General features: G+C 46.4%; 10 protein-coding genes across 10 annotated transcripts; 4 read left to right on the top strand and 6 right to left on the bottom strand.

Annotated features, from left to right (window-relative positions):
* Positions 1 to 664: 664 nt before the first annotated feature.
* On the top strand, positions 665 to 2,041 carry N7519_008529 (uncharacterized protein; the record flags this gene model as incomplete). Its single annotated transcript, XM_057295305.1, has 3 exons — positions 665 to 826; positions 925 to 1,063; positions 1,113 to 2,041. 3 exons carry the CDS (start codon positions 665 to 667, stop codon positions 2,039 to 2,041), a joined length of 1,230 nt encoding a protein of 409 aa, XP_057143187.1.
* A 381-nt stretch (positions 2,042 to 2,422) lies between these two features.
* Positions 2,423 to 4,636, bottom strand: N7519_008528 (uncharacterized protein; the record flags this gene model as incomplete). Its single annotated transcript, XM_057295304.1, has 1 exon — positions 2,423 to 4,636. The coding sequence occupies one exon, from the start codon at positions 4,634 to 4,636 to the stop codon at positions 2,423 to 2,425; it is 2,214 nt and encodes a 737-aa protein (XP_057143186.1).
* Positions 4,637 to 5,791: 1,155 nt separating this feature from the next.
* N7519_008527 (uncharacterized protein) lies at positions 5,792 to 6,793 on the bottom strand (the record flags this gene model as incomplete). The annotated part of the gene is made up of 1 exon (XM_057295303.1): positions 5,792 to 6,793. One exon carries the CDS (start codon positions 6,791 to 6,793, stop codon positions 5,792 to 5,794), a length of 1,002 nt encoding a protein of 333 aa, XP_057143185.1.
* A 1,396-nt stretch (positions 6,794 to 8,189) lies between these two features.
* N7519_008526 (uncharacterized protein) lies at positions 8,190 to 9,753 on the top strand (the record flags this gene model as incomplete). The annotated part of the gene is made up of 2 exons (XM_057295302.1): positions 8,190 to 8,969; positions 9,010 to 9,753. The coding sequence occupies 2 exons, from the start codon at positions 8,190 to 8,192 to the stop codon at positions 9,751 to 9,753; spliced, it is 1,524 nt and encodes a 507-aa protein (XP_057143184.1).
* A 193-nt stretch (positions 9,754 to 9,946) lies between these two features.
* Positions 9,947 to 11,667, bottom strand: N7519_008525 (MFS transporter; the record flags this gene model as incomplete). The annotated part of the gene is made up of 6 exons (XM_057295301.1): positions 9,947 to 10,422; positions 10,513 to 10,615; positions 10,668 to 11,329; positions 11,388 to 11,445; positions 11,508 to 11,528; positions 11,590 to 11,667. The coding sequence occupies 6 exons, from the start codon at positions 11,665 to 11,667 to the stop codon at positions 9,947 to 9,949; spliced, it is 1,398 nt and encodes a 465-aa protein (XP_057143183.1).
* A 1,701-nt stretch (positions 11,668 to 13,368) lies between these two features.
* N7519_008524 (Mitochondrial inner membrane translocase subunit Tim17/Tim22/Tim23/peroxisomal protein PMP24) lies at positions 13,369 to 13,903 on the top strand (the record flags this gene model as incomplete). Its single annotated transcript, XM_057295300.1, has 2 exons — positions 13,369 to 13,791; positions 13,862 to 13,903. 2 exons carry the CDS (start codon positions 13,369 to 13,371, stop codon positions 13,901 to 13,903), a joined length of 465 nt encoding a protein of 154 aa, XP_057143182.1.
* Positions 13,904 to 14,888: 985 nt separating this feature from the next.
* Positions 14,889 to 15,409, top strand: N7519_008523 (uncharacterized protein; the record flags this gene model as incomplete). The annotated part of the gene is made up of 3 exons (XM_057295299.1): positions 14,889 to 14,993; positions 15,077 to 15,196; positions 15,254 to 15,409. The coding sequence occupies 3 exons, from the start codon at positions 14,889 to 14,891 to the stop codon at positions 15,407 to 15,409; spliced, it is 381 nt and encodes a 126-aa protein (XP_057143181.1).
* A 516-nt stretch (positions 15,410 to 15,925) lies between these two features.
* N7519_008522 (uncharacterized protein) lies at positions 15,926 to 16,612 on the bottom strand (the record flags this gene model as incomplete). Its single annotated transcript, XM_057295298.1, has 3 exons — positions 15,926 to 16,256; positions 16,318 to 16,438; positions 16,463 to 16,612. 3 exons carry the CDS (start codon positions 16,610 to 16,612, stop codon positions 16,042 to 16,044), a joined length of 486 nt encoding a protein of 161 aa, XP_057143180.1. The 3' UTR covers positions 15,926 to 16,041.
* Positions 16,613 to 16,784: 172 nt separating this feature from the next.
* N7519_008521 (uncharacterized protein) lies at positions 16,785 to 17,957 on the bottom strand (the record flags this gene model as incomplete). Its single annotated transcript, XM_057295297.1, has 4 exons — positions 17,859 to 17,957; positions 17,545 to 17,791; positions 16,863 to 17,482; positions 16,785 to 16,794 (listed from the first exon to the last, which is right to left on the bottom strand). Exons 2-4 carry the CDS (start codon positions 17,545 to 17,547, stop codon positions 16,785 to 16,787), a joined length of 633 nt encoding a protein of 210 aa, XP_057143179.1. The 5' UTR covers positions 17,548 to 17,791; positions 17,859 to 17,957.
* Positions 17,958 to 18,825: 868 nt separating this feature from the next.
* Positions 18,826 to 22,821, bottom strand: N7519_008520 (uncharacterized protein; the record flags this gene model as incomplete). Its single annotated transcript, XM_057295296.1, has 3 exons — positions 18,826 to 21,421; positions 21,474 to 22,661; positions 22,712 to 22,821. 3 exons carry the CDS (start codon positions 22,819 to 22,821, stop codon positions 18,826 to 18,828), a joined length of 3,894 nt encoding a protein of 1,297 aa, XP_057143178.1.
* Between the last annotated feature and the right edge of the window lie 5,070 nt (positions 22,822 to 27,891).

Raw genomic sequence — 27,891 nt, 5'->3', positions numbered from 1 at the left:
ACGCACTTAATCCCGGTCCGACTGAAAGAATTATGGCTGAAGAACCTCGGGCAGGACGGACGGAAGGAATGGCTTGGTCCGATGGCGGAATCCCGATCCAACACTTCAAAAGTCCCGCCAAGGCGCCGAGAAAAGGCATCAGTAGCTTCTTTTAGTACCTTGAAGTTAGACATACGAGGTGTGTCCACCTACGACCTCACCAGTCAAACGCGAACATGCTATTCCCAAAGCGACAATGTAAGTCCGTCGGGCGGGAGACGGGAGCGAGGCTTATCTGGCTTATCCTAACCCTATCCATTTCCCCTTTCGGTAATTAAAGTCCGAATCGTGCACTTCCCGATGGGGTAATCTGCCACAGAGATTCCAGATCTGTTACTGTGGTGTTTGTTCCCTCTTCTGATTGGGCACCGCGACTCAGCCAGTGCTTTGTTGAAAGAGGATGAAGTTCAATCAGGGCCATTTGGACAGTTTGGACAGTTTGGTCCGGTTTATTGCTTTTGTGGATGAGAAGCTCGCTCTCGCAATATATTTCGGCCCGTCTTCAGTTGCCAATTTCTTCCACAAGTTGTTGGCATGTTAACTTGAACATCATCATTAATATCTCCATCGCTCTGCTCTTCGGTGCTTTCAACTTCGTCCTTAGTTAGATCTATACCGCCTCCCAATGTCATTCTCCCAGCCATCTTCCATGTCCGGAAAAGACATCGAGTCCGACGCAACGATCGACAGTCATGTCAAGTCAGAGGTTGTAGCGGACGAACCACCGAAGCCCGCAGGACCCCTCCGCCACCAAATGGAGGCACAAGAGCATGGCTCCAAGTCCTTGGTGCCTTTTTCTTGAATTTCAACACTTGGGGTCTCTTGAACACCTTCGGCACATTCCAGTCTGAATATAGTACGGGCTTGCTAAGGGACTCGTCGCAGTCTTCGATTGCTTGGATTGGATCGCTGCAGGCGTTTCTGATGCTGGTAATTGGAGTTCTGTGTGGACGTGCTCTCGATGCTGGGTATTTCTACGCGGATATCACCCTAGGTGTCTTTCTCGAAGTATTCGGCATGATGAGTGAGCTTTTCCATCCATTAACAACGAGCGGGAAATGCTAACCCAACAGTGACTTCGATTTGCAAGGAGTACTGGCAGCTCATCCTAGCCCAGGGCCTGTGTGTCGGTATTGGCGCCGGAATGTCGTTCATCCCCAGTGTCGCCATCGTAGGCACGTATTTCTCGACGCGACGATCCACCGCGCTGGGTCTGGCTGCCACTGGCTCAAGCGTCGGAGGCATCATCTACCCCGTCGTGCTGAGACGTCTGATCGTCCAGATCGGACTGCCCTGGGCGGTCCGAGTCATGGCATTTATCATGTTGGGAACGCTTCTCATCTCGGTCGCTGTGATGAAGCCTCGTCTTCCGCCTCGCAAGTCAGGTCCGCTGATCAATGTCGAGTCGCTCCGCGACACGGTCTTCGTCCTTTGGCTCTTCGCTGCATTCTTTATCTTCATCGGTCTCTATATCCCATTCTTCTACGTCGAACAGTACGGTATCAACCTCGGCATGTCGCAGGACTTGGCTTTCTATATGCTGATCATCATGAACGCGGGCTCGATTCCAGGCCGTGTCTTGCCGTCCATCATCGCCGACAAGATCGGTAACCTGTCGGTCATGATCCCGTCTGTCCTTTTCACCGGTATCTTGATGCTCGCGTGGATCAGTGTTGAGTCCCAGTCGGGTCTGATCGCCATTTCGGTCTTTGTCGGCTTGACAAGTGGGTCTATCCAGGCTGTGCTTCCTGCCACGGTAGCCTTCCTTTGTCCCGATCTGTCAAAGTTGGGCACGAACATTGGCATGACCCTCTTTGCGTCGGGTCTGGGTTTGTTGATTGGTAGCCCTGTTGCGGGTGCGATTTTGGACCGCCAGCGGACGTCGGGAGGAGATGTTTTCTGGGGTACATTGACCTTTTCTGGGCTATTCATCTTGGCGGGAGGTGTGTGTTTGATCATTGCTCGTGTGGTCAAGGTGGGATTCGGGCTGAAGAAGGCTTGAGATTGTGCGTAAGATGGACATACGACGAACCTGTCAGCATGCCTGAGGCAAGATCAGATTATGACTGTGAAAGAGAAGGCAATAGAAAACGTAAAACTGCATACTTAATTTAGTTATCTGACAAGTCCCACACAAATCTTCCTTCTATGGGGTTCTCGCCGTAAAAGCTTGTGGGGGATCGTAGAGGACAATGAGGACAAGGTGAACATAGCAAATGTTGACATGCAAATCGGTGATGTAGGTGTAAAGTCAAAGAGTTGGGGGAAACAAAAGAGAAAGCAAGTGGGGAAAGGGAGTTGGAAAGGGGTAATGATACCAACTATCTATTCTGTATTTGTCTATATGCAGGAGAAAAAAAATGATGTGCCAGGAAGTTCAAATTTACATGTCTTCCCACGAGAGATTAGACGTGGACTGCATCGTCGAAGTACATTCGAACGGCGCCATAGAATATGGCAGACATAGATCGGACTGCATACCCAGACCTAAGCCAGGGTAAAGGTCGCCGTCGCTTGGGAAAAACATCTCGATTAGGGGATCTGGAAGTTGCGCATGGTTCATCCAGTCCATCGCAAGAGGCGTGGGTGCAGGGGCACTTGGTGGTGACATCCTTGTTGTATTGGATCCCGACAAGCCGAGTGTTGAATCTTGGTTTTCCCGTTTCAGAGAACGCTCCATCTCATTTACGACCTCCTCGGCGGCAGTAATGCCGAGCTGAAGGAACTTGGAATCCTGCTGTGAACCGCCAAAATCGCTAATCAGGCTTGAGGTGACAGTTTTTGCGACAGCAAGAACAAGTCTCGTCTTCGCTGCAACAGGTCCGAGGCGGTATCTTCCCGCTAGAATATGCGATAAAGAGTCTAGAGATTTCAGCAAAAGCTGTTGAAACACAACCAGCGTAGGCGGGGGGCCATTGCAGACGGTTGTGCCCAGATTGATGCTTCGAAGGCGACCAACCACTAGACATGCGGTCAATGCTGCGCGGGCAAGGTCGGTCCAAAGTAGATGGTACGCCACGCTAGACAGCTCAGACCCGCTCTGTAACACTTCCTGTAACTGATACAGAACTGACACCGAATTGTCCCAAGCTTCATAGAGATCGCTCCGCTGTGAATTATGAGGCGGAACCCCTAGGACGAAATTGAGTGTGATAATAACCATGAAGCTATGTACATGCACAGATAACAAGGCTTGCTGAAGCTTTTCGATTGGACTGCATGGCGAAGCTCCCTCTTGCAGATTCGCAGGCAACTTTCGCAGGATCTTGTGAAGAGAGGCGCGCATTCGATCCCGTACCTCGCTTGATAATTGAGGAGTTGTGGAGCAAAGTCGCTGATGTAATGGAGCTCTCACTATAGCAAGCTTTATTGCAGCAATATTGAAAGCCTGGTCCGTTGCTTCCTGGGTCTGATTCAACAATGTAGCTGACTTCGTCCCCGGCTCAAGGGCCAGAAGGTCGATACCGCTCGGGAGAGGACAGTCCACATCTTCCAGTCGAATACCAAAGTGGGATCCGCTCCGGATGCAATAGTCGAGGTTCAATCGAAAGAAGCACGCCCATAATCGTTTCCGAACTTCTGCATAGTATGGAGTGACACCGGGGAACAAGGCTGGATCCCTATGCAAGCCCATGCTCAGAGCCATTTGCGTAGTCAGCCCCATGATTCCCATGAGGCTATAAATATTGTCAGTGTCAGACGCAGTGATGGTCTTCATGATGATCAACAACAATAAAGCCTGCATGACGCCTATACAAGGTTTCTGGAACCGTGTCGATGTATGAATCCGGCTCTCCGCTTCTTGCAGTATCAGACGACCGTGTAGTCGCTCTGACTTGTCGGTCTGCATGGCAATCGCAATGACCAACAGGATCTTGAGGACGTGCACTTCATTGGCATCGACGGAGGCGATACATATATCCTCTAGCTCAGTGATCAGACAGTTCTGGTCAATCACGTGGTAAATTCTACCATATGTTTCACAAAATCGCCTGATCCACTCTTCGCAGGTCGACCGATCGGGAAGGAGATCCAATAGCTTCTGATCTCCATTCACTCGCGCTGGTCCCGAATTTGCGACGCGAAGGAGAGACTTGACGTTCGCAAAAGTTATCCACGTCGGCTGAAAATCGACGGTTTTCTCCAGCATGGCCCCTATGACGGGCAAATCGTTGCACACGGCCATCCAATGGGTGCCGCCAATCAGCCTTGTTTTGAAGTCCGACCCTTTAAAGGCACTATTGGCATGGGAGGCGGTGGGCTGGTTGTGAGGCAGGACCGATCGTGGATCGTGGATCTCGCCATCGGAGCGGGGTGCCGGCTGTTGCAACGCGAGTAGATCGATCTCCGCATTTCGAGGCGATGGTAATGGCGTGGCAGATTCCAAGACTGCTTGACTTTTGGAGCGGGAGTAAGCGCACTGTGTGCCCATTCCACGGTCTTGGCACGGTTTGCATGGTGACTTGCGATCGCAGCGGACTTTGGATTTTCGACAATGGTTACATGCTACGGGCTCCCGAAAGCGGGGTCTTTTTCGACCATTGTTTTTCTTTGGGTTTTCGAATGCCTCGGCATTCATATGGCTGAACGTCAACATCTTGTCACCAGTTGTAAAGGGTGATTATTATGAAGACGCTGAAAAGATCGAAAAACCTTGACAAAGAACAAGCATCAGGCGCCTTTGAAGGGGAGGGAACGAGCGGCGATAAGCTCGTTCAGTAATCAGAGTGGCGAGTAATATCAGTTAGCCCAGGGATGCCCAGGGATGCCCAGGGATGCGGCAATGGAGTGCCCAGGTGGCTTCCAAGGTTGTCATGACGAAGTTGCGCCATGAGTAGAGCCACATGAAAGAGGACAAAGAGTGGAGAGACTCTCGCGGAATTCGTGTCAGGATCTTGACTAGCGCGAAGCTTATATCACAAAATCCAATCACAACTGGTGAGATAGGCACGGCACGGACACCTCGTGTTCTATCGGCCATTATATATAGTCCGATGTAGAGCACTAAATCCGAGCGGACAACAGATAAACGTATGAACCCAAAGTAGAATTGAAGATGATTTTCGTTAAGTGTTTACTCAATTACTATGAGTGTAATGGGGTAGAAGTGATAGAGAACAAGTTCTAAATTAAGGACTTCTGAAGAACGGGCCATGTGGGGTTGGACCCTGCCAGGTACGCCAATCATACCGATCCAGGAAGAAGATCACCGTAGGTCGAGTACGTTCTCGTATAGTATATGCACCGAACAGCGCTTTGACGGGCCAAATCACACCCCCTGTACCCTTGAAACCTGTGGCTCTGTACTCTACTCTCCGTGCTGAGCGAATGAGCTACTGCGTTTCAGATCCAAGAAGCCTATAATGGCGACAAGCGGATGACACACTTCTATTTGGACTATTCGCTGCCACTGGGTTGTAACACACCCGCAAAAGTATGGCTATAAGGATGTAGTTATCAATTTTGAGTCGCAGATGCGGATCTGGTACCAGCAGTGGCTAGTTGTGTCTACAATTCTGAGTGAGCGTGGGAATGAGCGACTTCGTGGGCCGGGTGTTGCGGCGAGACACCGACTTGCTAACCTTGGTCTGCCGCGACTACGATAAGTCTTCTCAGGTACCGGGGAGCAGATCTGGCAGACATTATGTGCACGCTTTCGACTTTAAATACAAATGATAATTGAGAACCAGCCAGAGCTACACATATATTGAAGAATCAATGGCGTGATTCTCAGCATGACCGTGTGACACCCCTAGACATCGTGGACGACCCAGATATCCGCCTCCAAGTATCGTCCAGTTTGTGTTTTGGGATCCCACTTGACTGTGTCATTAAACCAGTCCAACGCTTTCCCTTCCACATTCTCCCCTGATAAAGCGATTTGACCTTTTTTTTCGCCCACGGTTTCATTCAGAAGACCATTCTCTTGTACAAGCCACTGCTGCCATTGTGCAGCAGTCCCCTCGATTTGAAAGCTCTCTGGGGCAATCTTTGCGACTCGGGCTCCCATCTGAATATGCTTCCGCAGCCACGGGTCAAATGGCAATGGATTCTGAGCATCAGGATCTTCACTGGATGACCACGTGAACCCGGACTCATTCGGCTTCCCCTGTACCCAAGAGAAATACTGTTCCGGGCGAACACTCTGGTATTTGCATTTCAAGGTGGGTCGAAGGGGCACAACCACGGCCTTCAGATTGTTCCGTCTGGCCAATTCTTTGAAGTTGGCCAACAAGACATCGGCAATACGCAAACCCCGGTAGCTTTCTGACACTTGGACATATAATCCAGAAAGAGCATTTGGCAGGTCTCGCAAGCAGGCAACGGGCGAGTCACGTCTTTGACCCTCGGTCCATAGATGTGCATCCAGCAAGGGGACTCCTTCTCTCGCCTGCGCCTGTCGAACGCCTCGTGCGAGTATCGTATCCCAGCCCCCATCTGGCAAGCTCGAAAACCACTCGCTCGAAGTCGAGTCCTTTGCCAGCTCTGGACAGAAGAACGGAACGCAGTTTGCCGTGGCCACGACTGCGTTATCAGAGTCCCTCACAACCATAGCTTGGTAACGTTTCAACTCATCCAGCTCTTCTATCTCCTTCCAAAACCGCATTCGGCTGGATCCGTTATTCCAAGGGTCTCGCAACCAGATCCACAGTTCATGGGTAGGGTCTGTACGAGCTTCGTCCCACAAATCGGGTCGATCGATTGCTAGATGCAAGGAAAGCCCAGGTGGCATTTGGGGAGTTGTGCTGCTCATTGCCGATCTAGTTCAAGGTACAAACGACAGAATAAGTTGGGTCGACGTCAAACTGGCTGTAGGTAATTTGAGAAATGAGTGGGAAATATGAAGAAGGTCGGGGCCGTTGGGGTCACAGACGAGGAGGGGAGAACTTGTATACCACATACGCAGGTATTTTACTACTCTGCATGGACTGTTTGGTTATGCACTCGGATCACCTGCTAGTACCTGCAGTACAGAATGGTTCATTGATGTCTCCACATTGTGTTCAGCTGAATTGCTCGTACAGTTTCAGCCACATACATAGAGGCGCCTATTATTGTGGACCTGGGAAAATAAAAGAAAAAGTGAGAGAAATATCATATTGTATATTGTACACTTTCCTTTTTCTAAATTGTGTGATATCGAAATTTTCCACTCCAAATTTCCTCGGCTATAACGCCATTGGGGATTCTTCTATCCAGTTAGCCCGCAGACGTGAGAAATCCTTGCCCTCTTATCACTCCTTTCCAAGCAATTTTCCATCTTTCCAAAATTCGTAATGTGCTCGCTATAGTGTGAATACTGCGGCTAGTTGAGGACCAGGGAATTTGGCAAGCGGCTGAAAATAATAAAGATAGACAACAAGCGAAGTTCGATATGTGAGAAAATTAAGAAGTGAATAGTAGATGATCCTAACCAAATCTGGTCTCAGTACTACAGATTCATACATTTTCCACGGTGGCGCAACGTAAAGTTTGAAACGTCGAGTATATGAGATTATTTCTTCCCGGGGATCGAGGGGCAAGAACAGCTACCCATTAATGCATCAATGTGGAACAGAAATCATGATGGCGAGCTGAAGGCGCAATTGGCGTTGTGATCTACCGAATACATAAAGTTTTCATTGCTCTTAAACCAATATCTATTACCAAATGCATATGCAGGTGCCAACCAGTGTGGAGATGCCCCTAATCTAGCCTGCAGTTCGCACTGCAGATCTCCAGGGGATCTGACACAGGGATCGGACTAGGCGCAAATCGTCTCATTAACTCAGATTATTTGTTGTAATGGTTGATGCCATCTCCACGCCAAATCCCGAGAGTTTCCAGCTGAATCACCTCTTCACCAATCCATGTCTGCATGACCCGATCGTGCCAGCTCTACTTGTCCCAAATATGCCCCTCTCTGTCCACCGCGATGCTTGTGTGGGTCTCAAGGGTTCCGAGACATGGGGATGTGCAGTCTGTAAGTACATGACCTCTTACGCGGTAACTCGTAACCCAGCATGCATGGTGAAATGTCGTAATAACTGCTTAGGGTATTGGAATAAATTGGAAAGACATTAGAACCCCCATAACACAATCCTCAAGGGCTTTTCTAAACATCCTCGATTGAGACAGGCGTTCCTTCTTGTGCCATAAATTCTACCATCATGTTAATCACTGTTTTTGGTTTCTTGCATTCATTGTGGTTTCCTCCAAATGGCAAGCCTTGCTCTCGCGCATCTCTTGAATCAAAGTGTCTGGACTGGGTCTACGATCCTAAGAAGATCTCCATCATCCACCGTTACGAGTCGAAGCCATCTGTTGTCCTGAACTATGTACTCGATGATGGCCAACCCGATTTCAAAGTCCTTCCCGGGGCACCAGGCTACCAATATATTGGACGCTCTAGCGAGCTTCCCCCAGACGACAAACGGCTCAAACAGTTGAAAAAATGCACGGTTTCACTGGAGAAGCTATGTCAGCTACTCGGCAGCGAAGTCAAAGATAGTCATGCATCATCCGTGGTCATTGGTAAGGGTGGCTTTATCTCAACTCCTCATCTCGAGGATATGAAGAAAGCTATGGACATGACCGACATTTACACCAAGCTCGAAGTCCGATACAGCAACGGCATGACGTCGACACAATACATTCACCCTCGTTGCTTTACCATCAAACAAGCGCTTCTCAAAGAAGCCGGTCCCGTTCGTTTCAATCGGATTGAAATCAACAGTGGAATATGTCTGTTCTCCAAAGGGGTGCTTTCGACCTCGCCAGGCCACGGAAAATCCACCGACACCGGCAATCAGCTCGAGATTCCTCCCCTGCCAAAGCATAATCGTCTTACAATCTACGAACTGGAAACCATTACAAGGATGTCTTCGGCAATCGCAGATACGGTCGGTCTCATTGGCGCCGCCTACAAAAGCCGCGACACGCCAGTTCAGGTAAACATTGATGTGCCCGACCTTCAGTATTATTGGACAGCGTGTGACCTCTTCAGACGGGGGCTTGTCCCAGTCGAGTATGTCAAGAGCTGGATTGAAGCAATCGATCGGCGAAAAAAAGCAGCTTGGATCAATCATGACTTCTGTCCTCCGGAAGATGCTAATGGACCGCCACATTTGTGATGTTAATATCGCCATTAGTTCGGGCACAGAAGCAGCCATAACCCTGGTCAGAGAAAAGATGGAAACCGAGTCTATTGCTTCTCTCGAAGAAATTTTGGATGCCTTGCGATCTAGAGGAAACGATTCCGAGATGTGGCGTTTGTTCTTGGACAATTTAGATCCAAGGCAACAGCCGACAGACATGGAAAGCCTTGGTCGGCTCATATACGTGTTCAAGTCCACTAAACCAGCACTGGCAAAACAGCGAGTCACTTCCTTCGAAAAGCCAATTGAGGACGTGCCAAATAGGATGCTCATCATCCAAGTTGACGATGTCCACGAGTGGAAAATCCTTGATCGGGCAAAGTCATTTATCAAAGAATATTCCAAGATGCTTCCAGGCGGCGCTCATGAGTCAGTCATGCTGGGCTTGTTTCCTATTCAGAAGATCTTTTCTGCTGGTCCTGGCCGATCGGACTTGTACTTGGAAGATCCCGGCTTCAAATTACGCATGTCCTCAGGCGGAAGGTTGGTCGGTCCTATGGACATCATTAGCGCAACGTATGGGGAACACATTGGCAATCATGTAAGGCGTTCCTGTCTGCTAGAGGGTCTGAGTTAACAACGCCTGTTATCGAATTCGTTTTCCGGAGTGTCAGAAGCAAGTATGTAGGGTCATGAGATAGATAATGCAGATCAAGTCTCAACATTCCCTAAGGACATTTTGACTGTGGCCCCAATCTTCGAAGCGGTCGAATTCCCAGCAACTTTTAAAATTATATCATCTATCTATCTTGCTATTTTCATTACCAGACTCACTCCGCCAGTAGAGGCTCATTCTCTTGGTCGTTCTTCGGTAATTCCCCTGTCGCTTCCCTTCCTGACATCCAGAGGGTTGGTATAGCCGTGATCGCGGACAACAAACCCAGACACAAAGTCATTGTTTTCCACCCATAGCGATGATCGGTCAAACCCCCAATCATCGGGCCAACTGTCATTCCAGTAAATTGTGCCATCTGCTGCAAACTAAAGGTCTGCGCTATAGCACCGCTTCTCTTGAAAACCTCGGGGTTGGTTACCTCGAGTTCATCTACTACCTTGTGCATCTCTACCATGAGGCACGGTGAAGTTCCATTATTGAACAGGCCGAAAAGAGCCAGCAACCCGCACAAAGCAACCTTGTGTCCCATTGTGTTATGCTCCACGAATCGCAGACAAATCAAGGTTGGAGCGAGGAGTAAGAATCCGGTGGTGGCAACAGCTCGTGTACCTACTCGATCGGAAAGATAACCTATTCTCGTCAACAGCTTTCTTCGCAGAAAAGAAAAAAGAAAAAAAGGAAAAAAAATACGAAATCGAAAGCATGAAAGGGGCTCCATACCAGATAATGGCTGCACTAAAACGGTCACGAAAATTGGTAGGAAGACCATCCCAGCGCCAGAAGTGCTCCAATGGAATCTATCCATCACGAAAATAGGAATGACCTGTTAAAGTCAGTCTATAGAGCATGAAAATAGATTGACTAGAAACACTTACGGTATCCAGTACAGCATTGTAGATCGACTGCAGGACAAAAGTCCATGTGCAGATCAAGATCCGAGGCTGCTGGAGAAGCTTCCCGAATAGGAAAAGTCCTTTCTTCTCGATTTCGTCTTCGTCCTCACCGCGTGGCTCAATGGCTCCATATTGCGATGCCAAGTTCGGGAAGACGGGGGCAGAACTAGCTTCGACCTCCAGAGTAAGCCAGAACGCTGCTGTCTTTTTTTCAATAACCGCTAATCGCAATACAAGATCAATGGCAATCAGCCCAAAGGCTATGCCACAAACCGCATAGTAACCTCCAGCATGATAGACTATTCCGCCAATAAGAGGACCAGAAGCAAACCCTAGTGTAAGGCCGACGTCAATATACCCAAGCATATAGCCCAAATGTGCTTTGGTGACGGTATCGGTCACAATACTGAAGCCTGCCACACTGACCATGGCTGAAGCTGAGCCTTGAAGTACCCTTGCGGCGACATAGACGGTGATTGAGAAGGCAGCCGTCAGTAGACCCATTGACACTAGCAGCATGAAGAGCCCGAAAATGTATAGACCTTGACGCGTATTCGACCGGTCGAGAAGGTAGCCAAAGACGGGAGCGCTGACAACGCTGGCGCCGGCTTCTGAGATAAACAGAACGCTGTTCCAGAATTCACCTATCCAATACCATTTATCAGTTGGTATTCGGCATAAAGAGAATTTGTTGCCTCTTACGGTCCTGGGGTGGTATGTTGGTGCGGATGATCAGAGCCACTGGCATGACAGGAACAATCTGTAGGAGAAGTTATTAGACCCAGCCATATGATCACACTTTTAATTCACGGGCTAGCTCACCATTCCATAGAGGAACATGTGCTGGAAAATGAATCAGCATTTGCAGGTTTCTCAAAGGCACCGAAGCCTATACTTGACATACCGTAAACAGGGACAGCGAGACCGTTGCGACAATGAACATTTGCGAGGAGCGCAGCTTCAGCAGGAGAGGGCGACTCATTTTTGAAGATGTGTTCCTTGATAGAATTCTCTTTATCACCGTGAAAGTCATAGTCGAAATGTCCCAGTGCAAAGGTGTTGGTGATTTAAGGTGCGGAGAAGACAAGGGGAAGCTCTGAGAGCCAGCCTTGCTGGAAACTTGATTTACCCTGCAGAGGCAAAATGTATTTTCCTTTTCGTCGTGGTTATTGTATTATTACTCCGTACTTGTTTTTGCTTTTTGTTGTATCTTACGAGCTTTTGATCTTGTCACGCTGGCGCAGCTGAAGACTCCCCACCTTCGTGCATATGCAGTTTCCCAGCTCCTTGAGTGATTTTCGGTCCCGATCGCCCCATGTGTTCGGATCTAGATTGGCAAATGGTCGGTCTCCCTGTCGATCTCTGCATTCGTTGAAGATCGCTTAAAGTACGGCTGAGCGGACAGGAAGCCCTGTTTGCTACACCCTATGGTCGCATGGACCTATTTAGGCGCAGGAAAGGAAAATGGTGTAAATAACAATTCGTAGGTATGTAGAGGTGGTGGATATATGCAAGGAGAGGATAAAGACATATAAAGCAGGAGATCATGGTAGAAGATTGACAGACAGATATAAATATAAAGGGCTATTGGTTTAGAAGCTACCTACATGTAGCATATCATAGTCTCTGCACACATCGTAAAAATATGATCCAGCCCTGGTGATATTATATACGTTACCTCGCCTCTATTTGTGTCCGAGATCTTGTTTCTTTCCCTTGCACGATCGGCTACGCTGCCCACGTTTCATCGTCTAGCTTTCTAGCATACTGTGCTCCAAGATAACAGCGGATTGAATGCCTCTTTGTAGATCGAGTATCAGACAATAATTTCGTCAGGCGTTGGCGTCACCCTCTGTGCGTACTCAACATCGAACAACTATCTGGGCCCGGGGAAATCCGTGGCCGAGTCAAGCTGCTCCAATTTGATGTCTAGAGTTTATGTTGAAGAGGCTGGCAACGATAAGCTTGTGCAAGGGTCTGTATATTTTTCCAATATTGAAGCGTCGACGCCTCCTAATGCAATCTCCCAAGTACATTCTGTTAATGACCGGCCATACTTGCGAAGTAGAGAAGAAGTGAAAGGTTTCCAAGTGCCTTCCTTGATAGGATTAATAGGGTAGGGTGAAGCCTTCTTTTAGAGATAGATAAAGAAGTCATTCTGTTAGATGACGGAATACCTACTTGCAAGATAGTGGGATATATAATCTCCGATTGGATCTTTTAGCCCCTGCTAAACCAATGACAACTAAAGAGCCATCAGTATAATAGATTATCAAAAGTGACGCACGAAGAAATTTTCTGACGGCCTTGCGACATCATACAGGGACGAGTGGCCGAGATATTCTCGTCCCTGGGCAGGGAATCCGGGGATTCCTAACCCGAACGAATGATAAAGCGAAGATAATAATAAATGCGGAGGAGATCGTAGATTTCAAAGAGTTCGGTGGCGACCGGAGCCTCGTCACGTGCACCCCGACCTGGGAAAGAAAAAGTCCTCCGTCTTTATTTTGTTATCGCGTGGGTCAATCTTCAACCTCAACTACCCTCACATCTTTCACAACTCGCTTTCTCTTAGGCTTTTTTGCCAGGCTTCGACTTATACCCTCACACCTTTCGCAATTAGTCTCCATACAGCCGATCCGCCTTTACATCCCCGACTCATACCCCGGCTCATTCACACATCATGGATCACACTCGCGATCCCTGCCCCTGGGTTGCACTCAGCGACTTCGGTGGTGCATTCTGCATGGGTGCCATCGGTGGTGCCGTTTGGCACGGTGTCAAGGGTTTCCGCAATAGTCCCTACGGTGAGCGCCGGATAGGTGCTCTCACAGCTATTAAGGCGCGCGCGCCCGTCCTCGGTGGTAACTTCGGCTGCTGGGGAGGACTTTTCAGTATCTACGACTGTTCGATTAAGGGAATTCGCAAGAAGGAAGATCCTTATAATGCTATCATCGCTGGTTTCTTCACCGGTGGTTCCCTCGCTATCCGTGGTGGTTACAAGGCCGCCCGGAACTCCGCTATCATGTGTGCCGTCTTCCTTGCTGTGATTGAGGGTGTCGGTATTGGCTTCCAACGCATGATGGCTGATAACACAAAGCTCGAGGTATGACTTTTTGCCCTCGAATTGATCCGTTTCGTCAAGACGTGTTTGCTAACGGGTTGTCCAAAAACAGCTTCCTCCCCCTCCTCCATCCGAGCACAAGGCTGTGGCTTAACTTCTCTCTCCTACCCGTTCACCATCACAATCGACCTATCTACATTCGATTGTCCTCAACATTCTCCCTTCCATCTCTTTCTTCATAACGACATCCCCACATTGAGTCTCTCTTCTCGAGTGTTCGGCTTTGGTCATCATATTCAAACGACATGTCATAGAGGTTCCTGTTTTCTTTACTCGTTTTTTAATCCCGCCTCTCACAGCCTGTGTTTTTAGAGCATTGTATTTTATGGATGGCGGATTTGTTCTTGTGGCTGGTACCAAGACCGGCGTGTCTCTTTCTGCGGCCAGGTGGCTGAATAAAAGTATCTCTCCACTATCTACTCATCCTGCGAAGAAAAGCGTTGGAGACGGGGCTGTTTGGATCCTTGTATATTAGTGTATGGCTAACAAGCATGAGACGCATTTCTTTGTATATATTGATTTCGGCTTAGATCCCTGGTCGAGAACATTCAGTCCGGATAGGAACTATGAATTTTCATAGACTGATTCCACGCGAACATTTGGACTTGCATAAATTAGATCTAGCACAAGCCGAGTCAACCTAGAAAGCCCCTAGGCTTTGACCATTGCTCTGCTCCATCACTACACCTAGGATTCACCTGGGCATCGTACGTCACTTATTCATATTGACTAAGCCCTGGCGGTCTCGTTGGTACGAAAAGGCTGAATGCAAGACAATAAGTGAGTCTTCGTTGAACCTGAGCAGAACCATTGATTTGGTGTCAAGTGTCCATCTCCTCTGTACTATGCCCATCCATGGCTCATGAGGGGTGACCAATAAGACAAAAGCGGTGAGCGCCGGGTGCAAAAAGAGGTGCAAATCCAGCAGGCGGTGTGTCCGATCTCAAAAAGTTTCTCGATCACCTTCGACTTATCTTCAATCTATATACCACTTATTCTCCGTTTGAATTAATACACGGCTGTGATCCACCGAGTGAGCCATCTCTGAAGATTTGGCTTTTGAATTTTCAACTACAACAATGGCCGAAGATACTAGCGCAGCATGGCCCATCGCCGATGAGGCCCTCTCCCAGAGCCTCCTCGACCTTGTGCAGCAAGCCGCTCACTACCGTCAGTTGAAGAAGGTACGCTCCAGCCGGCTTCTAAGCACGACTTAACCTAAGCCTCACTGTAACTGATTCCCGCCTTAAGCTAACCTTCCTCTTAGGGCGCTAACGAGTGTACCAAGTCCCTTAACCGGGGTACTAGTGAACTTGTCATCATGGCCGCGGATACTAGCCCCCTTGCTATCGTGCTTCACTTGCCCCTCTTGGCTGAGGATAAGAACGTGAGTCAAACATGCAAGAAGCCTGCGCCGAGAACCTAGACTAACCAGGTATATTAGGTTCCCTACGTTTATGTCCCAAGCAAGATGGCTCTCGGCCGTGCTACTGGTGTTTCCCGCCCCGTGATTGCTGCCTCTATCACTACCAACGAGGCTAGTGACCTGACTGCTCAGATCCGTGCTATCAAGAACCAGGTCGAGCGTCTCATGATCTAAGATGTCCATCTTAGACATGGTCGGGAGCCTCGGACTCCGAGCCACTGGTTTTGGGAATGGATAGTGGTTTGCAGATCTGCAGATCACAGTAGAATTAGCCAATGAACTCTGTACGATGTAAACCCCTGAGGGTCTTCTATAGAAACGAATTAGCACGAAATTTCTCGATAATGATTGATTAGCCGACTTTCTAATACTCCGTACATTCTGCCGGTCGGCTGCAAATTGAATCATGACATGGTAACAAATCTCCTGAGAAACGCAATCAACCTAGAAGTGGCAAAGACAAGAACTCGAACCGAGTAATTCTCTACAATAGGTTGTCACCTGGGCAACTGAAACATACGTAGTCTCACCTAGCTGCATGGCGTGCATGAGAAATCACGAAAGGCCAGCCGTGTCAGATTTTAGGCACCCAAGGTGCACACGATAGGGTCTGCAAGTACGTTCCTTGATGAGGGCAAAGGGCTGATCCATTGTTTAATGTATATGTACTTACATTGACGAGCCGTCTGTCTAGCTTCGATCCTCAATCATAGTTTAGGATCTGTCTGGTTTGAGTTTCCGAACCGAGTTTGTTTCAACGACTCTTAATTCTCAGCTCGCTTGATAGCATGATGAAACTCTGGAATCTAGCGTGTCAATGACACTTTGCAACCCTCACCTAATGATAGCACCAATGTCGCCTTCTGCCTCTGCTGAGAGATCTTTTCAATTCCTTCCGTCTGATGGGTGGACCAACCAGTCCACGTACGTTGTTGGACCTTTGTGGATATTAGGTGAATACCGGAATACTCTTGCAGAATTCGAGCTGTAGTGTAAGATGCTTCAATAAGAGCGAATTGCTCTACGGGGCCAATAAAATTAGCAGTTTATCGACAGGGGAAAAAAAATAGAAGTTCACTTACGCCCTAGGCAGATTCGAGGACCGCCACTAAAGGGTAAATAGCCCCATGTTTTGGTGTATTCGGTCAAATCTTCGTCCCAGCGTTCTGGGCGAAACTCTTCCGCATCCTCTCCATATAAGTCCTTTCAACGATGCATCGAGTACACACAGAATGCTACATTCTCGCCTTTACGTATCAGTACTGGTGAGGTCCCGTCACGACCACCACCCGTGGGGAGAAAGGTTGTTCTTCGAGCAGTCCGCGTGTTGACGGGCACGGAGGGATAAAGTCGAAGGGCTATTAGCAACGTAATCATCAGCCACGAAACGATCAAAACTTCATGAAAGCCGGGAGGCGGGTCTTACTTTCTTTCGAAACCTTGCAAGGTACGTCATTTTGTTGTTGTCTTGTCGATCGATCTCTGTCCTAGATCCCACCACTGAGGTAATTTCTGCTTTCAGCTTGGCTAGAACATTTGGGATGCTCGGCTAGAAGAAGCTAGAATTAAATGAAGGCAGTTAGAGAATAATTTAACTTAACCCATAGAAAAGATGGTCTTCACTCACAATGTCCAACTTAGAAGGCACGCGGTTGTGTCTCTGCCAGCGAGCAACATATTGACCAGTTGGGCTCTCAGAGCTTTCCTATCGCTTGAATGCTTTGGGTCCTTTGCAATAGCATCGAAAAACAAGTAACGGTCATTCTTTGCTGTGTCTTCCTCTGGCTTTTGACTTCGCTCCTCGATAATTCCATCCACAAACTCATGGACAGCAGCACACGAGCGTTGGAATTTCCGACCACCGATCAACCAGTACAGGTCCAACAGACGAAACCGCTGAATAACGTAGTTTTGAGCAACGTCAAATTCATTCGCGAATTTTGCCCCTCGTGAGTTACCAGCCTCTTTAAGGCTATCAACGGACTTCCCAAAAAGAAGCTCTGTGGTCGTGTCCAGGGTGAGATTAAAGAACAATGGTTGAAGATCGATTTCGCCCTCATTAGCGCGTATGTGATCGAGCAGGTTGTCGACATGGGGTCGGAAAATGTCCATATCTCGGTATTGCTGCTTTGCGAACTGTGGACGAAGGAGATCTCGAGAATGCTTCCAGGAAGCTCCTTCCTGAGTGAAAATGCCGTCTCCAAGCAGAGGGAAAAAAAATCTGACGACGAAGTCCAAAGTTGAAATCTTTTGAATAATCATTTGATTTTTGCACATTGAATCGAGGGGTCAAGAAGGTGGCTTCCTACCATCAAGTTTAGAACTCATCATGGCCTCTAAATTCTTTGGCTCGGTCGTTCCATACGCGATTGTACCTAAGAACTTCTGTTCTAACGTCGTTCCAACATCCGTAAAATGGAAATTAAACAAATCCATCAGCCTTTGTTCATAGGCGGCTGCCCAAATTTGGATCAGACGATCGATCCCCAGCGGCCACCAATTTCGAAGTCTCGGGGCCCGACCACAACCATGCTGGGCACCGAAATTCTGATCTGACTATGAGAAAAGAAATGTTAGTTTTATCAGTATCATCACGATTTTAATTTCATAAAGTCCAACAAACCTTGTACAAGGCATGAGCTTGAATGCTTTGATACACAAGCCACGATATGATGCCCCCGAACAGTGTTGACAGAATAAGTGGTGACATCTCCAATGCGCCCCCGTTGGAAATGTTGAAGCTAACTTTTTATAAAACAAAATATAAAGAGAGCGATCGTGTAATAAAATATGAAACTATTCTGACTGGCTGAATTCAGGGGCTGGATGGAGTGCACGGGGTTTGGAGCCTTTTTAGGCCCCGGGCTAGACAAGGGTATTATTCTACGCTTTCATCGTGATGCATTTACGCCTTGTGATGCGGCCCGCATTAACCAGCATGCGAGCACATCTATCAGGATGCAGATTGGCTGGTCCGGTCGAGCCTATAAACAGCTTCAGTCCGTCAAGGCTAACCATCCTTGGCTTGGTTTGGCCCTATACCTAGGTAGTTTGTGTACTTATGTGCACTAGCAAGCTAGCATTATCCATTTTGAAACAGGGTGTCAAACTAGGGTCTCCGTTTAACCCGGGTTTTTGTTGGCCAAGACACCCTCTTCTCGATCGGCGACATGTTTATCAGATATGTGCTTTTTCCTAAATACTTGTCATGATCTCTGACTTTCAGTACGTTTGTGAGATCCTACCAGTAATTTCCAAACGGCGGACTCAATGACTGTAGAAACAATTTAAGGTGCAATCGCATGGATACGAATTGAATTATGGCTAAAGATAAACAGAGGAACTTTTGATGACATGCCGATTGAGAATGGTGCCAAGTTGTGCTAAGACTGTTTCCAAACAAATGAGAGTCAAAAGAAACAATTTTCTGCTTATTTACGTTGGCTTTTCTTTTTGACCACGGTTTTCTGTTTATTTTTAGAATCTCTCACAGGATTGACCACGATTTTCCTCAGGAGAACGCATGCAAGCCTGCATCTCTTGATCGAATCTCTCGTGGGATAGGCCATGGTTTTCCCTCAATTTTCGACCTAGTCCTCGGCTTCCAATACGTTTCGCTCCATCTTTCGCAAGAACTCTAGAGTGATTCGGCTGCCTTCGCCAACCAAATTCTCATCTTCAATCTGTTCACTGGCACGTTTTTCTGCGTACATAAGCGGTGTCATTCCATCAATATCAGGCAGATAAAGGTCCGAGCCGTGGTAGTCATGCAGGGCGACTACCACTTTTTCGCCAAGTGAACCATGTATTGCTGCGTGATGAAGTATGCTCTTGTTGCTGTGGTCCTTGGAAAATATATCGACACCGGAATGTTTCAAGATCCGGAAAACCTCGCAATCCTCCACGAAAGAATGCATGTGGACATGAGCCAGGTTTTCTCCCAGACTGTTTCTCCATAGCGGATCACCACCGTTTTTTATCAGCAGCTCGCAGATTTCCTTTTTATTCCCCAAATGGAATGACCGTAAATACATGCTGAGGGGCGAATCCCCTTCAGCGTTAAGAAGGTTCACGTTCACTCCATAACCCATAAGGAAATGAACCATTCTTGGGAAACATAACGTGTCCTCTAGGTAGAAGTGCAGCAAATTGTTCCCTTTGCCATCCACCTCGGTGCGCGCGCTCCGACCTTGCTTGTCAAAATGGCCTAGGAGCGCTTTCACCAACTTCCTGTTTTCGGAGCGGATGGCACAATGCAAAGGGTTGTGTCCTTGTAAATCGCACTCGAATGCGGATGAAGAATCCAAACGTAGAAGTTGGCGCGCTATCTTCTCATCCCCTTTGAGGCACGCAATGTGTAACGGGGTTTGTCCTTGCATGTTGCGAATACACGTCCGTGGAGACTTCTTAGCCAGCTGGGAAAAAACAGCGATAGAATCATGTTGGTCGATAGTAATAAGGTGCATTGGGGTCTCTTGATTGAGATTTCCCAAGTCAACGTCGATGTCGGGGTGCGTCACGATAGACCTGAGAACCTTCATTCGCTCTTCAGAGATTATATCATATATTTCGGCGGTTTCTTCGCTTTCATGGTCGTCAATCAAGTCCTTAAGGCACTCAATTTTCCATCTACCGTCAGACCACGCATCTTGTATTCTGGGGATGCTACCACACATAAAGTCTGAAGGACTTGATGAGGGCATCCTGTCCAGATCCAACACAGCCTTGCGGAGAGTGAGATGCAAAGGGGTATCCCCATATTGGCAGCGCGCATTCACATCTGCACCTTCGGAGAGAAGGAACTTGGTCATAGTTGAACTTCCTGCAAGTGCAGCAAAATGCAACGGGGTCAGACCCCAAGTGTTATGGTGATTCCCCATTGGGTAGCCTGCGCAGTTCCTTTGGATCCCAAAATTTATGTCTGCTCCATTCTGAAGTAGCAATTTGGCGAGCTTTTGGTGACCTTTGGCCACAGCATAATGAAGTGGTGTCATGTTATCCAAGTCGGTTACACCAGGGCTTGGACAACCGTTGTGAGAGAAGAGCAAGGTTATCACCTGGAGTGCATCATCCTTCCCACCTAAGGCAGCCAAGTGCAGAACATTCTGCTTCATGAGGTTTAAAGCCCCAACTTCAGCTCCCATCTCTAATAAAATCTGCGTAGCTTCCACTGCCATGGTCTCCACTGCGTTTAGGAGAGGTGTTTGACCTCTGTTGTCCGCAAGTTCCAGGTTTGCGCCATTGTCACCAAGAACTCGAAGCAAACGTGCCTCCCCTTTATTGATAGCATGATGGATCGCACCTTTTCCTTCTTTATCTACCAAATTGAGCCTGGAACCGTGTTGCAGGAGGAGTTCGACTGTGCTGATTCGCTCGTTTCGGGCAGCCCAGTGCAATGCAGTTTGTCCGTCATCGTCTATATCATCAATAACAGATTTGTCCGTCAAAAGATCCAAGATGCACTCGTCAAGCCCAAACCACGCAGCGGAATGCAAAGCCGAAAACTTGCTCAGGATTGTGTTCTTGTATATTGGGAAAAGGTGATCTACCCGCAGAACCTGAAGGGAGTTCTTGAGTGCGAGGTGATTGTGAAGAAATATTTTGACCATCCCTTCAACACTGACATATGCCTGTCGCGCATGGTAGCCCCAATTTTCAGCGGAGTACGCATACAGTGGATATTGTTTTTGACGAGCTAGGTATTCACGACGCGACTCAGGGGGCTCTGTTTGAAAGCTGTCCAGACAGAGATAGGCGAGACATTTATGGGCAATTTGCGAGTGCGGGTCCAGAAAATATCTTTCTCGTTTGTCATCCAAGTATTTCTGCGTAGTGTAATGGGCCAATCGAATAACATCGGTTTGCTCATCAACCCTGACCAGACCTGCACATAGGGAAACCAGGTCATCTATATTGGTGAGTTTCCCTTTGCCAAGTTTAGATTCCCCGACGTTGATAGCTATGCCATGCTGCACTTCATGCGGGCTCAATGGCCTGGATGCACACGCTATCCAGAGCAAGACTTGTTTGGCTTTTCGGACATTTTCATGAGATTGGCTCTCGATCCTTTCCAAGGTCTCTGAGTATGCCTCATCCAATGCCGGAGGGAGATTTTTTAGTTGTGTGCGGACCTCATCTGGAGACAGCTTTTCTAAGGAGCCGAGTTGTAGACTGGCAAGGAGAAACCTGGCGTATCGTTAGTTTTGTATAACCGGAAACCGAGGTTCGCTTTGCTCACATCCCATCAGCGGCATTTATGATAGCCGCGACTATTTCTTCCCGTAGATCCGGTGACTCTTTGACGCAACAGAAATGATTTAAAGAGGTTTCCACGAATGGTTTAATATCCGTGTCTTTTGCTTCAACCCTAAGACGTGGACAGTTCGGGAACATGTCTGAGATGTCTGGGTTGTCTCTGGAGGTGGCCAGGAAGCCTAAGTTGTGAATATCTTGGAACTCAGAGATACGAGTGAGTAATTCTTGTTGGTCGATGTGAGGTAATCGGCATTCGTCCAAAGCGTCTATGACGATGAACACCTTCGAAGATTCCGAAATTGTAGATTCCAGGAGCTCCAAGATCTCCTCCAAGGTAAGATGAGTTTCGTACTTCCGGTGACTCTCATATAGAGACTTCAGTCGATGTGGTACCATTGCGTGCTGGATAAGTTGCTTGAGGAGGTTGGCGAGTATTTCCTCAATTGTAAGTTCCTCACGGTAATCGAAATAGAAGTATGCCAACCGGATCTTACTATCATGCCGTATGCGACGACGGAGTTCGTCAATCACAGTGGACATCATCAGCGTCTTTCCAGTTCCCGGAGCACCCTGACAGAAAAGGGTGCGTCGTTCCCTTTGTTTTTGAGCTTGATTGAACCAAATGGAGAATTCGTCCGTTTCGAGGAACCATCGCCCGGTACCTTTGTGCCGAAGCTTCAAAGTATCGGCTTGTTTTGCTGCACTATTGATCGGAGAGAGCCACTTCATAAGATCAAGTCGGTCCTTCTCATTGACATGCTGCACGATCTGTTCGACTCCTTTCCGATTGGAAATTGTCAGATATTTGGTGTCTTGGATCACTTGCCTAGTTATAGTTAGAACTATCCAACTCAAACCTCGCCAAGGATCATACAAATTCAGGTGTCCCAATAACAGAGTTAGGTCATTCACCCTTTGACGAATCTGTTCTCGAAATCCTGTGGCTTCTTTTTCGTCCCATAAGAAGCGCTTCCAAAATAGCTGCACTGCGCCGAGGAAATTCTTGGTGCCATCAAATTCCGCGTAATAGTCCAGTTTCTTTCGAACCTCCCCCAGGATAAGTTGGCATCTTTTTGTAATGTCACTGAGAGTATCTTTTTGCTGTTCACTCAAATGATGATCATGATGCTCCGCTGTTATAGATTGGAATATATTTGATAATGTTTCGACTCTGTTCTGGCGTAAGTCTAATATCGCACTGGGACTATGTGGATATCTTACTCCTCAGAAATGATCCTATACTGCGACGGTGCATATTTGAATCGTTTCCGCAGATCATTCGCAAGTCTGATGCAGGTATAAATGTCACCGGGGCTATAACCGATCTGCATGTTATTGACAAAAGTACTTCAAGGCCAATGGAATACTATAGAGATTTGTGAGTTTCGCACATTATGAGCTTGTCCATGCCCTCTTATATCTCCGCTGGCAAGGAAACAGCTTGTAGCGCCGAGGCTTTCATGGCGCGAGAGTACTTCCAGCCTAATTCTATTGAGGCTAGATCGGGATACATTTCGTCACTCTAGCCAGTTAACGCTATCTGTTTGGCGCCCAAGTCAGCTGAGGTTGAGAGTCAAAGCGCTTAGCCAGACGATGCCATTGTACTAAAATTGGCAATTCTAAGTAAGTTATTTTCTTTTCAAAAGAAAACAACCAAAATCTATGTACGGAACTATACCATGTTAATCCAACGGTGCGCTGTCCAGGTGGCGAGAAACTTGATGGCTATGGCGGGGGTAGACCCACCTACGTCATACTGCTTCATATTTGAACGGACGTGAGTCACTGTTCGCGGACTGCATCCAACAGCGCCAGCTATTTCGTATATGGTTAGTGTAGTATGTTGTATCATGTCACAAATGAGCCTCAGCTGCCAAGGTCGAAGATTAGGTGCAATATTAGTTAACGTTGTATCAGGTTAGACAGGATGGTCTAAGTCGGGTTAAGAGAGTCGTGAGGATATGTGGATATTCCAGCCATAGTAATCTAGAGGCATATTATTGGTTAGGACTCTTATAATTTCGCCCGCTTATTATTAGCCAGCTTACTATTCGGATTTCGGACTTTACACACCCAAATGCAAAATGGTCAGGCGCGACTAAATTGGATACTGCATGGATTTGAACATGTCATTCCACGAATCATGGTAAACAAAAGGCCAATAATACTAGTAATGATACATTTAGATAGAGTGATTGGCACCCAAATTTGACGGTCCCACTCGGCAGACGCTACTGGTCAGACAGAGCGCCAAGTCTCAGAAACCACGGGTACTCCCAGGCTCTGTAGATATAGAATGGATTGCGAAGGGGCATAACGGCCAAAGGTCAAATGCCTGATTTTCCCCTATTGATGCCTTATATGCCTGGTTTATGCCTGATTTTAGACTGGCAGAAAATGAAGATACCTGAATTACTATGACAGAGCCCTTAATAAGTAAGGTAGCCATGTTCAATGCCTTTTAAAATTGGTAGGTAAAATGAAGCTATTCCCACCCATACAAACCCTCAGATTCATCCAATTCCAGCGCTAAGGCCAGGTCTACTATACGAATCTCTATGTCAGGCAAAATGAAGCTATTCCCACCTATGCAAACCCTTAGATTCATCCAATTCCAGCGCTGAGGCCAGGTCTACCATACAAATCTCCATTTTTGAAGCTATTCCCACCTATATAAATCTCCATTTTTAAAGCTATTCATACCATACAAATCTCTATTTTTGAAGCTATTTATAATATATAAGTCCCTATATATCCTTATCTCTATCCCTATACCCTTCGTATTCTCCTCCGCTGGCTCCGGTGTGTTAGTTCTATAGTCTCGGATCGGGATCGTGCTCGCCTCCGCCGCCTTATTATATTTGCTAACTATATTAGAGATTCTAATACTACCGGCTTTAGAGATCCTATCTCTAGCCTCGGTAGCGAGCTCGATAGCGGCCTCGGTAGAGATCTAGCTTTATCTTTATACCGCTTAATAACGATATATAGCCTTGGTTGACTAGGGATCTTTTCGACCAATTGCTTTATCGTCCTATTAAAATCTCTATTAATTCCTAAGATCCACCGAGGAATAAGCTTCTTTCTAGCCTTTATTATTATATCGGCTAGATAGAATTTATCCGTTAGTAGCGGCGTAAAACTAACGATCCTAGGTAATTTAGAGAGTAGCTTATTCCGTATAAACCAGTTAATATCGCCGATATATTAGGAGGGACGGAACCGAACCGAAATTAAAGCTATTTAAATCTATAGATTAGCCATTACTCTTAATAATATAGGGGGTACTTTACTATTAGGAATCGGATTTATCTCTCCTAGTCTCTCTTAGAGATAAAATGTTATAGTAATTGGTATATCTCGCTCCGTTTCCGCTTACTACTAACCTCGCTAGCGCTAGTATATAAGGCGGGTGCTACTAACTATACCACGGAGTCCTAAGAACGGAGTGCTTATTGACTAGCTTAGGGTTGCGGTATATAGAGGTGGCGGCGCTGTCGATAGCGCTAGCGCTAGTGAAGGCGTTAGCGCTAGCGTTAGTAAAGGCGTTGTTAAACTTACTTCCCGGAGAGCGGTAAGAAATGCATTTAGGAAGTCAGTGTTAGGTATAGCTATACTAAAGATAATTGAAGATAAGAAGTTAATTGAAGATAAGAAGTCAATTAGTTTTAAAATAAGGATAAAAAACTCTATATTTTAGTAATAACTATATCTATCTTTTAATCCCGAGACACTATTTACATACCCTCTATACCCCCCGAGACATCTAGGCTCTACTCGCTAATAAGCTACGCTATACCTTACTAATTAGCTACACCCCACGGCTTTATATAAATATCGAGAATTAGATCTTAGCCGGAGTCCTAGTATATAAATACTCGCTCCTATAGTGCTTTATATACCACTCGGTATAGCTCTCGAGGTTCTCTATAAAGAGCTGGATTCGGATCGTTAGGGTTAAATAGTATTTCTACTAGCTACTATCTAATTTTAGTAAGCTACTAGTGACACTAGGTAAGTATAGATAGCGGGAGATATTTATTAGGATCCTAATCCTATATATCTTAGCGTAACCTCTAGAGAAGTAGTCCCTATTTAGAAGTAGGATCTAGGTTTATAGGATAGTATAGGTCTAGTATATTAGCGTATTTCTAATTTATCTTTAGCTTCCCCTTTATAATATAGGGCCGGTAAGGCTAGTTTTAAATAAGATAATAATTCTATTCGTTAGTATATACTTCGACTCGGTATCGAATAAGCGGTATATAAATAGTAAGTAGAGAGACTTATTTAGGTATATAGTCTTTTATAAAGAGGTTTTCGCGCTAGAGGCATTTAAAATACTCCTAATAAGATAGAAATTAGTATATAGATCTAGTATATATTACTTCACTTATATAGAAGAGACTAGTTATTACTCTTAATAGAAGACCCTACTATCCTTCAATTCGCTAATTATCAACACTCCGGCTATAGAGATAGTAATCCCGGATCTATATTAAGGGATCTCCTAGTTTCCGAAGCTTATATTATCTATTAGTAATAAGTATAGTCTCTATACCTCGATCGGAGCGGATCTTTCTATATTAATCAATTAGTATAGCTAATATTAACTAAAGTAGATATAACTTGCCTAGGTTAGAAGCTATACTCTATAAAGGCCTTAAGATATTAGCGTTAAACACTAACTATAGTACGAGCGCTCACTCTAACGTATAGCTAGAGAATATACCGAGAGTATCTATTAATTATAGTATAGATCTTAATACCGAACGGTTTAAGCTTTATATACCTATTAATATACCATATATCGTTCGGCCCTAGTAAGATATAGTTAACTCTTTCGCGCTATCGGCTAGGGAGCTATCTTTAGATAGTATTAGGACGGAGGAGGTAATAAACGGTCTCGATTTAGGCCCTAAGAAGTGAAAAGAATTAGTACTTATTTATTTTAGAAAGGTAAGAAAGGAGTAAGTGAATACTTAGTATAGTATAGTCCTATTGCCTAGAGGTAATAATAAAGAGCACGGCGCCTAAAGTCCTTAATATCACTAATAATAAACTCACTAATTAGGATAGCTTTAACGTCAGAGAGCTATTACTCTCGCTTATTAGAAGAGAGGCGGAGTTTAATACTAAGATCACCCCGGATTCGACGAATAGTACGCTCTAAAGAAGGCGTACTATCTATAGTAAGAATCTTAAGGATATCATATATATTATAACGAGGTAGGAGTTCTTTAACACGATCCTAGATATCGGCTTTCTTCGTACGTGATATAGCCTACCATTCTCGAAGACAATTCTTTAGGCCCGACCGGCTAATAGTAACGTGGTATTTGTCTTATAGGAGGCTCCGAATAGCTTTATAGGTATGCTAAGAGAGAAGATCGAGTATTTCGGCTTTATAAGGCTCAAGATCAATCCGTGGAGGCATAATTCGGCTTTGGAATCGGCGAAAAAGGGGTTTTATACGGTCGGAATAGCTTTAAAAACGAGAATTTGAACAGCGGGAAAAGCTTCAATTTTAAAACATGGAGATTTGTACGATGCGAATAGCCTCAATTTACAATACACTGTATAGAGCGGTGTCAAAAGCGGTCTAAAATCAGGCATTAATCAGGCATATAAGGCACCAAACCTGGAAAATCAGGCATTTGACCTTTGGCCGTTATGCCCCTTCGCAATGGATAGAACAGGTTGAGAAAAAGTACAGTATCTTAGGGGATTAGAAAAAAGCCGTGAGTATCTAGAACAATCTTGGCTACCTAAGATAATGCATAATCAATGGGAGTGATAGATCCGAAAGCCCACCACGTGTCCCATTATGATTGGTCCAGTCCTTAGTGAAAGGACCGCGCAGATTCAGCTCAGCGGGCGTGGTCGAAGAGCGTAAATAGTGTTTCACCACCTCGTCTTGGTTATTGTTGGATGCCTGAGGCATCACTATGTAATAGAACCCACAGTTTGATAGCGCTCTCTCTCCTTTCCTTCTCTTCCTCCTCTCCTAGCGCGAGACAGTCAATCCACAGAGTGTTTTCTCCATTGATTCTCCATCTGTATCGCATCATTATTTTCTACAGACCTTCACTTAGTGACAACAGGACTCTCACAGCTTAAGACTCTACAGTATCTACGGTTCTCGTTTCTAAGATATCTATCTCATCTTAAGGAGTGAAGTTCAAGAGACCTCGAGATACCATTGCTGAACCTCATCAAGACGTGCCAGCCGCTCCTCTGCTTCGGAATGTGCGTTAGCTGTCTATGCCAGAGAAAGCCAGTTTCAGCCACAGGATCCATCTCCCCCGCAAGACCTATGGAGAGCTGCCTTTGATAAGCTACTTCACGAGCAGCAAGATATTCTACGACCGAAGAATGGCTCGGGCAAAGAAGTTTATCCA

This window comes from Penicillium mononematosum, assembly GCF_028829835.1.
Source record: "Penicillium mononematosum strain IBT 11891 chromosome Unknown utg000005l:1.0-9366267.0:1.0-9372171.0, whole genome shotgun sequence".
Classification (NCBI taxonomy): domain Eukaryota; kingdom Fungi; phylum Ascomycota; class Eurotiomycetes; order Eurotiales; family Aspergillaceae; genus Penicillium; species Penicillium mononematosum.
Note: the sequence above shows the minus strand (reverse complement) of the source record. Positions and strands in the feature narration are given on the sequence as shown.